The sequence below is a fragment of the Neofelis nebulosa genome, chromosome 1 (assembly GCF_028018385.1).
Source record: "Neofelis nebulosa isolate mNeoNeb1 chromosome 1, mNeoNeb1.pri, whole genome shotgun sequence".
Lineage (NCBI taxonomy): Eukaryota > Metazoa > Chordata > Mammalia > Carnivora > Felidae > Neofelis > Neofelis nebulosa.
The window spans coordinates 76,187,779-76,200,383 of record NC_080782.1 but is presented as its reverse complement, the minus strand read 5'-3'; the positions used below and the strand labels follow the sequence as shown (position 1 = coordinate 76,200,383).

Below are 12,605 nucleotides of genomic sequence, written 5' to 3'. Positions count from 1 at the left end.
AACAGAGATCACATTTAAGAAAGTTTGAAAACCGTGTCTTTGAATATTTATGGATTGTGAAATGCAGAGGATTGTTTATAACAGTATTTGCCATAGAAAGTCAATTGACACTCTCATTAAGTAAAACCACATAATAAGCTTTCAGATAGCCTCATCTGGTATTTTAGTTAGTCCTATTTATGGCAGAAATATTGTAATTACACTTGAGAACTAAGATATCTAACAGTTATTTGATCCCAGTTGGTGGTAGCAGATGAACAAAATATGTCAATATGTTAAAGGGAAAGATTTCTTTATTACAAAATTAATATATTTATGTGTAAAGTTAGAAAATGTAGAAATAGCAAAAAAGATCACTGTGATGTTACCAACTAGAGAAAAACATTTTAATGTTTCGGAAAATTCTTAAAGGACTTTTCTCTTGAATCATGAAGATACAGTTTTTCTCATAAATTCATACATATAACAAATGTATTCTTTGCAAAAGGGAACCAGGAAAGCCATACTATTTTACAACCTGATTTTTGTATCTTCACTTAGAACGAAGAACTTCTTTCATTTTATTAAACCTATATGTACATCGTTATTTCTAATAGCTAAATGGTATGATGTAATAATTATGTAACCATTTTTTCATATTTGGGAATATGATCTCTTTTATTTTGCTCTCTTTAAATATCTTTACATGCACTCAAGACTATTTCTGTAGCTCCAGAAATCTTTTACCAGTTTTCTTCCAGTTAAACAGTGTAGAAGACTACCTGTTTATTCATACCTTGGTAACAACACACACGCACACACACACACACACACACACACACACAATTTCCCCCTGATGATTTTTTTTAATTAAAAATTTTTTTAAATTTTTATTTATTTTATTATTTTTTTAATATATGAAATTTATTGTCAAATTGGTTTTCATACAACAAAAAAAATTTTTTTAATGTTTATTTTTCAGAAAGAATGAGAGACAGACTGTGAACAGGGGAGGAGAGAGAGACACACACAGAATCCAAAGCAGGTTCCAGGCTCTGAGCTGTCAGCACAGAGCCCAATATGGGGCTCAAACCCATGACAGCGAGATCGTTACCTGAGCCAAAGTCGGATGCTTACCCGACTGAGCCACCAAGGCACCCTTCCCCTGATGATTTTTAATGCCAATATTTTCCTTTTGTTCACATATACACAATTGTATGTATACATACATGTTTTTTGCATACCCAATTCACAGCCACCTATGTTGGTAAGATTATTGAACCAATGAAGCTTTAGTTTAAGATAAATGACACCAAGAAATATTTTCATAGGCCTTCCATCTGTAATCAATCAACCTCTTCTTTATTTGGCACTTTCCAGATCTGTTATCCATAAAGAATTTTTGCTATCTGGGAAGTTCCTGATAGCAGGAAGTAGCCTTTAAATTCAGATATCCTGAATGAACTTGGAGAGAGATAGTATGCCTGTTTCTTCCCTCCTTCTCTCTTCTCTCCTTTCTGTCTCTGTCCCTCCCACTCCACTTTTCTGCTTTCTCCCTCTTTCCATCTACACAGCTGTCAAAGCTTTTTCTCTTCACACATCAGGTCATTTTTAAATCTACCTCTTTGATCTCATTTTTATTACAATTATGAGTATGTTCTCTTAACACTTCATATCGTAATTCCTCATTGTAAATTTAATTAACTCATAGGCATCATTAAATTTGACAGTTTTATGACATTTCTTGCTCACCACTAGGTAAGTCTTTAAAAGTATTAGCCAAAGGCTTTTAAATAATTGTTTAGCCTTTTTCATCTTGGACATTTAAATCAAATCTCATGGTTTCATTTATATTTCTTTTCATAGGGTTATTGATTGTTGTTCTGTGCTTTAGTGTTTGTGTCCTTAATCCATCTTTCTTTTAGGGTTATTTCTTCATTGAAAACTTTATGATTCAGTTGAGCTTCTGTCCATAAAGATTACATTCATCCATTCATCCTTCCCTTTTAATAAATCACTTGCTTTTTCAGTTCTACCAAAAAAATTTTCCCATTATACTTAATAGTTGTAGGAATAGTATCCTTGCAGTTGCAAAAAATGTAAACTAGGAATTGTGTAATATTAAGAAAAAAAGCTTAATAGAAATATTTTGTCTGTTACTAGAATGTTTTAGCAGTGCATTTGTTAGAGTGCTTTGTCATTATACCCTTTTTCTAATATCATGTATTTTCTGCTCAGGAATATGGTATAACTAAAGCTGAAAAACTGGAGATTGCCAAAGGCTACTGTACTCCTCTAGTTAGAAAAATTCGCTCAGACCTTCAGAGGACACAAGATGATGACACTGTAAATAAACTCCACCCTGTGTAAGAGACTGTACTGGTATTTAAATCTGTAGGCATCTGTTTTTGCATACTTCAACTCTAATGTTCCTATGAAGAAATCAGGAATGTGTCACTTAGCGCACTATGGAAATAAGGATTACCTAGATATTCCTAATAGTTAACTTCCAACCAAGGTTCTTTAAGTCTCCAAATTGAGTAAAAACTGAGGTGTACAGGAAAAGGTGATATGTGTCATCATTCACATGGGATCATCAATGTGTACCCCATTCAGCACCATAAACGTCTGTGAACTTCCTTAGTGCTAAGACATTTGTCATTGCTAATAGAGGAGCTAAAATGACCAAATTATTTGCAGTGAACTTGACTAATGTTAACTTTTGTTTTGACTAATCTCAGAACTTCTAGTTAGTTCTAGTTAATCTTCATGTTAGAGGAGTATCTACTAAGGTAACTCCTCCTTGTGGTTGGAAGACTGATAGATTTACTTATTGTGGTCTTTGACTTCTAGTAAGATTAAGTTCCATTTTACAAAATAATGTCAGTACTTAGTGAGTTTTGACTGTATGCTTATATTCTAATACTGTCTGCTATTAACTTCAGGTATTCCAGAGGTGTTCTGTCTCCTGAACGTCATGTCCGTACCAGGTTATATTTTACCAGTGAAAGTCATGTACATTCTTTACTATCTATTCTTCGCTATGGTGCCTTATGCAATGTGAGTAAAGTAAGTTATTCCCATCTACTTAACAAATATGGTTCTGTGAATTTGTAATCAAATCACTAACACCAGTCTTTACTGTGCAGTTTCAACAGTTGATCATTTGCCATCATTTGTCAAGTGTCTACTATATTCCAAGCACTGTGATAGATGTTGGGAATAAAGACATGTTCCCTTCCCTTTGGAGAAGATTAATTTAAACAAACAATAATGCAAAATATTTTTTTTTTTAACGTTTATTCATTTTTGAGACAGAGAGCATGAACGGGGGAGGGTCAGAGAGAGGGAGACACAGAATCTGAAACAGGCTCCAGGCTCTGAGCTGTCAGCACAGAGCCTGACGCGGGGCTCGAATTCACAGACCGCGAGATCATGACCTGAGCCGAAGTCGGCCGCTTAACCAACTGAGCCACCCAGGTGCCCCAAATGCAAAATATTTTAGATGATGTTATAGGCTGGTGGTAATAAGATAAAGAGAAGCTGATAAATTTGAGTTATTTAGGGGTTAGAAAGAACTTGGTGTTTGTTTGGATATTGCTCCTCTCATCTACTGTTAGTAATGAATCATACCAAAGTTTAGCTTAAAACAATCACATTTTTATCTCACAGCTTAAAGGATTGACTGATATACTTAGGCAGTTTTGCTTTGGGTCTCTCATGAGGTTGTAGTTAGACAGTGACTGGGGTTTGAATCATCTAAAGCTTTCCTCAGGTCTGGTGCTTGATGCTGTATGTCAGCTAGAACTTCAGCTTGAGTTCTTGACCTCAATACTTAAATCTGGCCTTTTCATGTGACCTGCTTCCTCCAAACATGGTAGCTGAGTTCCAAGATTTAGTTTCAAAATGGAACAAGGTGCAAGTGCAAGACATTTTTATGACCTAACTTACAAAGTCACATAACATCACTTATACTGAGCTGTACTGATTGAGGCAATCACAGAGGTTCATCCAGGTTCAAGAGGTGGGGAGATAGATCCACCTTACTACATGAGTGGAGTGTCACTGTCATATTATCCGATGAGAATATGTCTCATCTTGACCACACAATCCATATTTCTCCCATATTCAAAATTCACTTAACCTTTTACCCAGTAATACCCATCCTATCCTATTTAATTATAAACTTGGCATCCCAGGCTTCTTCATCTAAGTCAGGTCCAGATGTAGATGGGGCTTCTTGGACACAACTCCTTGAGTGCTCAAAAGCATTCAGTCTTAAAGACCTATGCACTGAAGAGACCAATTATCTGTCCTTCAAATACCCATTATACAGTGGTGGGTTAGGCATGAGATAACTGTAGTAGATAAACTTCAAGAGAGGGTAAAACAGAAGGTATACTGTAGTCATTGGTCATAGCAATTTTGAAATCTACCTAGGTACATGTTGCCCATTCTTTAATTAGGGTTCTATCATACTGGAGTAATTTGAAATATATTGTACTAAATAAATCATACCCAAAGATCTCTTAAGGATAAGCCCTTTTCTACCTTGGGTTCCCTCTGTGGTTATTAAGGAATGGCACTCAGCAATCCTTATTACTTAATTCTGAGCATCTGAAAAACATATTCCTAAGATCCTGAGGAAGTCTTCTGTTTCTTTGGAGGATTTGAGGTCTTAACAAGTGTTTTTGCAATCACATCGTTTTCATGGCGGATTCCTGTGTACCCTTTCTTCCTGAAAGCCATCTTTTAATTACAGCATTGTTTGTTCCCTAAAAAGGCTCGGAATGAGGAACAGTTTTTTTGGTGTTTTTTTTTTTTTTTAAGTCTTGGCTTCTTTGTAATTGACAATTTGCCTGCAGCTTAGCTGTCTCCTGTCACAGGCAGTGAGAAGAATCTTGATGACATGTTCAGTACTTTTCCTAGAAATCTCCATAGCTAGCTCATTAGATATACTTTTTATTTTCCACCATCTACAGGCTAGTGTTTTTACACTTTATGCCACTACATAGCAAGAGTTCTTTTTCTTATACCTTCCAGTAACATTTTTCTTTCTATAATCCCTCGCCAACAACCTTTTCACGGCCCATTAGGCTTTCACTAATGCTCTCCTTGAGAGCCTTCCAGTGCTCACAGGTATGAAGGGTAAGAAAGAGAAGAGAATTGAGAAAGATTCCCATATCTCTAATATGGGTAAATTGGTAGATATTCCTACCCATTCACTGATAAAACTAACACCTACGGAGAGGATCAGGTCTTAGAAAGAAAGTAGTAAGTTTAGTTTTAGACAGCTTGAGTATGTTCATATGTGAGGACACAGATGTGAGTTAAAGGTACAGAGTTAAGCCAACATATTAATGACAGTAAAGTAGTGGCTGGTAATAAGATTCCCAGAGATTTTGCATTTGAAAAGATAAAAAAAATGACATTGTAGGGATTGACAATGGAAGTGATAATGTACCAAAGAGACTTAAAAATTTGAATATCTTCTTTGTTTCTCAGTATACCCAAACCATAGATTATCCAAAATACAATGTCACCTTGTTATATATCAAAAATATTTTTGCATCATCTGTAAAATAGCAACAAATAAGAATTTTCCTTTAATTTTCTTATTCTATTACATCCTAAATTTGACATTGGTATATATATTGATGTACACATCTATACACATCTGTTAACAAAATGGTCGGTCCTTAAAAGAAAATCCAGCCTTGTTTTCCTACTTTTTTAGTAAAGGGAAATTAGATGTATAACGAAGATTTGTTTTTATGTCTCTTGATTCTTAATTTTATTATTAGCCTTGATGAATAACTAATATTAAAGTAACCCTGAAGTTATTTCAGTGTTCTGTTCTAATCATGTTTTCTAATTCATATGTTCTTCCCTCTTGTTTTGGTTTCTTGTTGGTCCCTAAGGAATAGCCAAGTGACATCCCTTGCAGCTTTAATAAACGAAATAGTTGGGGGAAAAAATGACCCTTAATTAGCAAGGCAAGAATTCACATATCCAATAGTAATGATGGAATTGTTTTTGGGGGAGAGAACTACGTCTCTTACATGGTTCATTTTTTACTCTCTTACATTTACTTAGGGGATGAAGCATGGAACATATAGGAACCAATAGAACAAGGCTATGGAGCATAATAGTGAGCAATGGAGAAAATGGCAACAAATAAGGATGAAGAGCCAGTGCTTTGGGAATCCTAAAGGGATTAGAAAGCCATTTTTAAGCAGGGAAGTAAATGGCTTTGGTTGCTGTGTGGACAGCAGATAGGCTGGAGTAGATATGAAGAAACCAGTTAGGAAGCTATGGCAGTGATCTAAAAAAGATGATGTAATTTGGACTAGGGTGATGGCAATACAATAGAGCTTGTTGAGTATATCTCATGCTCAGCTGCATTTGTAAAACAGAAACTGAACACCATTCTTTTAAAACTCTGCTTCCAGATTTTTGAAAAAAAAAAGTATTTTTCACGTTAGTAAATACATGTAAAGTCTATAATATCAATATGATGTCCCATTTGCTAATTTTAAAAAATTAATTTATTTGAACTATAAATCATTGTCCCAGGTCATAATATCTTTATAAGACCCTGTGACTAATATACTTAAAACCTTGTTCATTCTCTTCCCTGTTGAAACTGTAGATTTTTCAGTGTGAACTCGGTAAAATCTAGCTCTCCATAATAGATTTTTTTTTAAAGGTGTTTGTTAAGGAAACAATATTGTAAATAACATTTCAGGGACTATATTGAATGAGACTTAATTTTTAAAAAAAAAAAGGTTTTATGGATTTTTGCATACTGACTATATTCAGGAAGTTACTAAATATATGCTAAATATACTAAATATGTAGTATATATAGTGCCATATATATTATATACATACTACACATAGTATATATATATATTATTATATATACAATATGTATAGTACATAAAGATATATAGTACTATATATAACATATATAAATATAAAAGTGCTACTAAATATTATTTAATTTCATCTCTTCATTAGCACTGACCTAGCAGAACCTGTACCTACAGCACTGAATTAGATATTATTAGATGGTGTTCTTATTCATAATGTAGGATCATGAACCTATTGAAAAATTTTAGTATTTAATTTAAACCCTTCATTTATAGTAATTCTCATTTAGTATAACTCAGAAATGTTATACTAACTTATATTTTTCTTTATTAATTTTTAAAAAAATGTATATATCTTTGCACATATACCTTCCCCAAATACACTCACAAACACACAGATGCAGTTGTTTCTCTGGAGTATTGCTTAGGTTAAGAGTAGCAGCTTTGATGGCTTGGCATTACAGCATTTAGAGGTGTGGATAGCCATTTGTTATAATGATGCTAAGCACACATGGAAGAATACAAATTATATGATGTATATTTAATTTTACTCTTCCATAAACTTGAAAAGGGGCATGCTTCCTCAGGGATGTCGAGTGTCTAAATTTGAAAAGGAAATACATGCTAGTTTTGTTTTCTGGGGTTTTTTAATATGCAATTAACATGTGGTGTTATAAGTTTGGGCTTTTGTATATCAAATTTCATTTCTTAAAACTGCACATTTTATACTGAAGTGCAAAATACTGAATGCTCTTACTATATGCAGAAAATTGTTGTATGCCTTTATTTCTAAAGTTTATGACATATGGAAGAGTTTTCTGTGATGTGGACCCTATTGACTATTGACTGTAGACTTTGTACCTTGACTAGTTTAACCTTTTCAGATAGAATTTTCTACTTAGAATGTTTGTAGTTCATGTTCTCTAGGATCCCTTTCAGTTCTGATGCTCTGTGATTAGATGTTTAAAGACCATGATTATCTAAATGAAGGTGGAGGAGCGATGAAAGAGATGGTAAGATTAATGGAACCTACATGTGCCACCTCCTGCTGATTATTTTAAATACCACTGCAGTGTAACAAGGCATATTTACGGATAGGCATGTAATACATACATGCACTATTTGATGGTGGAAAAATAGCTCTATTCTTAGACGATGGTATTCAGTTTACGAAGCATGATACTACATCAGGTACTTTGGAACTTAAGGTTAACATCTCACTGCTCCTTACCCTCAGAATTCAGTTGTGGGTTTGTATTTCAAGAGATTTTTAATTTTTAAATTCTAGAAGCTATTAAAAAAAAGTTACCACTAGACTTTCTAAGAATGCCATAACAGATTTTTAGAATAATTAACCTAAACATAAGTAATTTATCAAGACTTAAAGGTAGTGGAGTTATTTTGAGAGGTTGAGCATATACTTATTTACCTTATTTGTATGGTATCACTCAAGATTAAATAACTACCATAATGAAAATAGAGTGACTTTCAAGTAAAGCAATAGGAGAAAATGCTTACCATATACCTTTTGTTTAGGAATCGAAGGATGAACAGTGGAAACGGGCTATGGATTACTTAAATGTTGTCAATGAACTCAATTATATGACTCAGATTGTTATCATGCTTTATGAGGATCCTAACAAGGTAAAAAGAGTTCTTGATTTGGGTGTATTACCATAGGTAAATAAATAGCCTGACGTTTTTCATTTTGAAAATGTTCTATAATATTTTTTAGGATCTTTCCTCAGAGGAACGCTTTCATGTTGAATTACATTTTAGTCCTGGAGCTAAAGGATGCGAAGAAGACAAAAATTTACCATCAGGCTATGGATATAGACCAGCTTCAAGAGAGGTAATAAAGATGAAATTCTCAGGGCTTGGTTATATACTGTGAGATCATGACCTGAGCCGAAATTAGGAGTTGAAGACTTAACCAACTGAGCCACCCAGGCACCCTGGGAGGACAACATTTCTGAGCATACTAGAATTTTATGTTTTATATAGATTTTTTTGTATTTTTTTCAAAATTTTTTTGATGTTCTTCATTTTTGAGAGAGAGACAGTGACAGAGACAGAAACAGAGCTCGAGCTGGGTAGGGGCAGAGAGAGAGGGAGACACAGAATCCAAGCAGGCTCCAGGCTCTGAGCTGTTAACACAGAACCCAATGTGGGGCTCGAACTCACAAGCCAGGAGATCATGATCTGAGCCCAAGTCTGACACTTAACTGACTGAGCCACCCCGGGGCCCCTAAACTTTTTGTATTTTTAAGGCCATTATTTACAATGCTTAACTATAGTTTTGGTTTGGGTTTTGGTTGTCATATTACTTGAGCATTGTTGCAAAGGAGTATGGCCTGTCGCAAAAGATGAGTGCGCAAATAAAGTGCAGTTAAGCAAAGGTCCTCATACTGGATGGAATGAGGCCCCAGGGCCCCCGACTCCAGAATGAAGCTTTTTGTTAGGATAATTGTGCATAAAGTCATCTAAGCAAGTGTTAATTAATCTAATGGTTTAGCTTTTCAAAGTTGAATTTCGAGTTAATTGTTGCTATAACACTAGGAAGGGTCAGGTGTGAAGGAGGATCCGGCCCTGGACAATGTTAATGGCTCTAGGCTTAGGAGTCTAGCCAGCCTAGTTCAGATATGTAAACATTTCCTAAGGCCTTGCACCTTCTCCAGCCTTTCCCTTTTGAAGTCTTTTCCTTTGATGCTTCTCTCCTGCATCTCCCACAGAGCACTATTGCATGGTAAACATTGTGCTAATAATAATAAGCACTTGGCACAAATTATTGTATTTTAATTCTTAGAGTGATCTTACAAAGTTAAATATATGTTAAATTTAAAACTTTTTACTAAACTATAACTCATATTGATAAATCCAAAGTGTATAGCTTAATGATGTATTGCAAAAGGAACACAATTATAAAACAGCCAACCAGGTAATAGATAGAATAATATCATCATTCCAGAAGATCCAGTTGTGCCCCTCCCTGTCATAGTCTCCCTGTCTTCTCCCCAAAGATACCTATCAAGACAGTTAGCACCATGTTTTAATTATGCCTATTTTTGAACTTGTTATAAATGAAATCACAAAATACATGCTTTTTTGGGGGGTGTGAGGTGGGTTTTCTTTCATTATGTTAATGAGTTTCATCCATTCTGTTGTTTCTGTTGTCATATAGGATTACATGGCAACAATATATAGAAGTAAACATAGTGCAATGTGTTCATCTATTCCACTTTGATCATTTGTTTCCATTCAAGCTATGAAGATGAGTGCTTTCATGAACATTCTTGTACAAGTCTTTTGGTGAATATATGTACATATTTCTTTTGGATATACATCAAGGAGTAAACTTGCTAGGTCATAGGGTGTGCATATGTTCAGCTTGAGATAATACAGTCAAATAGTTTTCTAAAGATACTGCCATCTTTGTCAGACCCTGGTATGATATAGATACAGGTACAGATATAGATATAGATAGATAAATAGATTTTTTTTTAATGTAGCCATTTTGAGGGATATGTAGTGATTTCTTGTCATGGTTTAAATTTACATTATCCTCATGACCAGTAACGATTGGCACCTTTTCATATGTTTATTGGCCATTTGGATATGCTTTTATGAAGTGCTACTAGCTTGGACCAGTATGGTGTTGAATAGAAGTGTTGATACTAAACACTTAGACATTCTCAAGCTAAAGCAAAAAGTAATGTTGCAAAGAGATCTTTTTGGGATTTTGATTGAGATGACATAAATTCTCCAGATCAATTTTGAGGGCAATAACACAGTATTTGAGGGCAATAACAAGGACTTGGTATATCTCTGAATTTATTTAGCTATTTTTATATCTTTTTGGTACAATTAAGGGATTTTTTTCATGTGTTGTATCTTTGTCAGATTAGTTGCTAGGTCTTTGTATTTTTATGCTATCATAAGTGGCTTATTCAAATTCTCCTTTGTTTGTTATTGTCAAATTGAATTTTAACTCATTTTTATATGAAGATTTTATAACTAGCAGCCTCATTGCATGCTATTATTCATTCTAGTAGTTTATCCATACAGTCATTTGGATTTCCTATGTATATGATCATATCTATTAATTGTGACAAATGTCCAGTACAGTGTTGAGTAGATTTAGTAATGGTAGACACACTAATATTTCAGTGATTTATTAACTGATGATGTGTCAAGATCTTTTTTTTTAATGTTTATTTATTTTGAGAGAGAGAGAAAGAGAGAGAGAGAGAGAGTATGAGCAAGCACAAGCAGGGGAGGGGCAGAGAGAGAGGGAGACACAGAATCCAAAGCAGGCTCCAGGCTCTGAGCTGTAAGCACAACCCCACGCAGGGCTCGAACTCATAAGCCGTTAGATCATGACCTGAGCTAAAGTCAGATGCTCAACCAACTGAGCCACCCAGGTCCCCCGATGTGTCAAGATTTTAGATATCCCTTAACCAATGAAAGAAGTTCCTCTTCATTTCCTATACTCCTTAGTTTGATGAGGGGTTTTAGGTACTTCTGCTTGACTTCTTTTTGCTAATCTTATGTTTGTGAGATTCTTTGATATAATTATATTTACTTTTAGTCTGTTCATTGTTACTGCTTTACAATACGTGTTTTAGTGTTATGACTATGCCCCAATTTACTTATTCTATTATAGATATATATTTGGTATAAATTTTTTTAATTTGTTTATCTTTTACCTGGGACTTCATCTTATTCATCTGTGTCCTGGCACACCCAGTAAATATTTAGTAGGTCATCGCATGATTATTTATGTATGCAGTCATCACATGTGTTGGGAATATTTGGAACAGAATTTAAATATTCTGAAATTTATAAATTAAAATGCTGTTTTAGTTTGTGCTCATGCTGATGCCATTCCTATATAATAAAATTGATGTCTGTTATTACTGTCATTTGTTATTATTTCTTATTTATTTTGGCAATTGATAAAAATTAAGTACTTTGTTTTAGATGGCTTTATATTGTCATTTAGCTGTTTAATTTCTCTGTGGAGTATATGTTTTTATTAAAGTTGGGTACTCTGTCATCTGTCTCATGATACCTAGTATAGTACTAGGCTGTTGTAAAAATTCAATTAATATGGATTGATTTGAATAAACAAACTTGTATATGTACTTCAACTGACTTCACCAACTGATGGTTGAATTTGTTCATCAGAAGAGAATTTATCTGAATTTTATATGTTGTATTCTTTGCCTACAGAATGAAGGCAGGAGATCTTTTAAAATTGATAATGATGAGGAACCACATACTTCTAAAAAAGATGAGGTTGATCGTGCTGTGATACTGTTCAAACCAATGGTATCAGAGCCAATTCATATACACAGGAAGTCTCCACTTCCAAGATCTAGGAAGATGGCTACAAATGAAGTAAGTATATGTGTCAGAGCATGTTTTCATTAAATAAACTAACTATATTTTAATAAACCAGAAAAGAAAATACAGCTTTAATTATGGAACTTGGGACCCTGACAAATTTTTTATTTTTATCCTTGCCTATTTTTCTAATAAATATTTTAAAAATATAGAGGCTATTAAAAAAGAGATTAGTTTTAAGAATCTGGAGCTCTATGTATAGTTTTTGTAACCAAGTTGAATAGATACGGTAAAATAAGACCTTTCCAAGAGCTGATCAATTTTTTTTTTTTTTGTCCTGTCACTTTAGGTTATTCTAATAAAGAACTTTTTTAAGAGTTTGATGTAATGAGCAGAGAATAATTTT

At 34.0% G+C, this 12,605-nt stretch overlaps 1 protein-coding gene across 28 annotated transcripts in view; it reads left to right on the top strand.

The window, feature by feature from the left end:
* PPIP5K2 (diphosphoinositol pentakisphosphate kinase 2) overlaps nucleotides 1-12,605 on the top strand; it is a 72,989-nt gene that overhangs the window by 37,774 nt on the left and 22,610 nt on the right. For all 28 annotated transcript variants that reach the window (XM_058725817.1, XM_058725763.1, XM_058725687.1 and 25 more), the window contains 5 exons: nucleotides 2,218-2,345; nucleotides 2,925-3,039; nucleotides 8,390-8,497; nucleotides 8,589-8,705; nucleotides 12,086-12,253. In XM_058725817.1, the coding sequence (XP_058581800.1) occupies nucleotides 2,218-2,345; nucleotides 2,925-3,039; nucleotides 8,390-8,497; nucleotides 8,589-8,705; nucleotides 12,086-12,253 (636 nt within the window). The remainder of the gene's footprint in view (nucleotides 1-2,217; nucleotides 2,346-2,924; nucleotides 3,040-8,389; nucleotides 8,498-8,588; nucleotides 8,706-12,085; nucleotides 12,254-12,605) is intronic.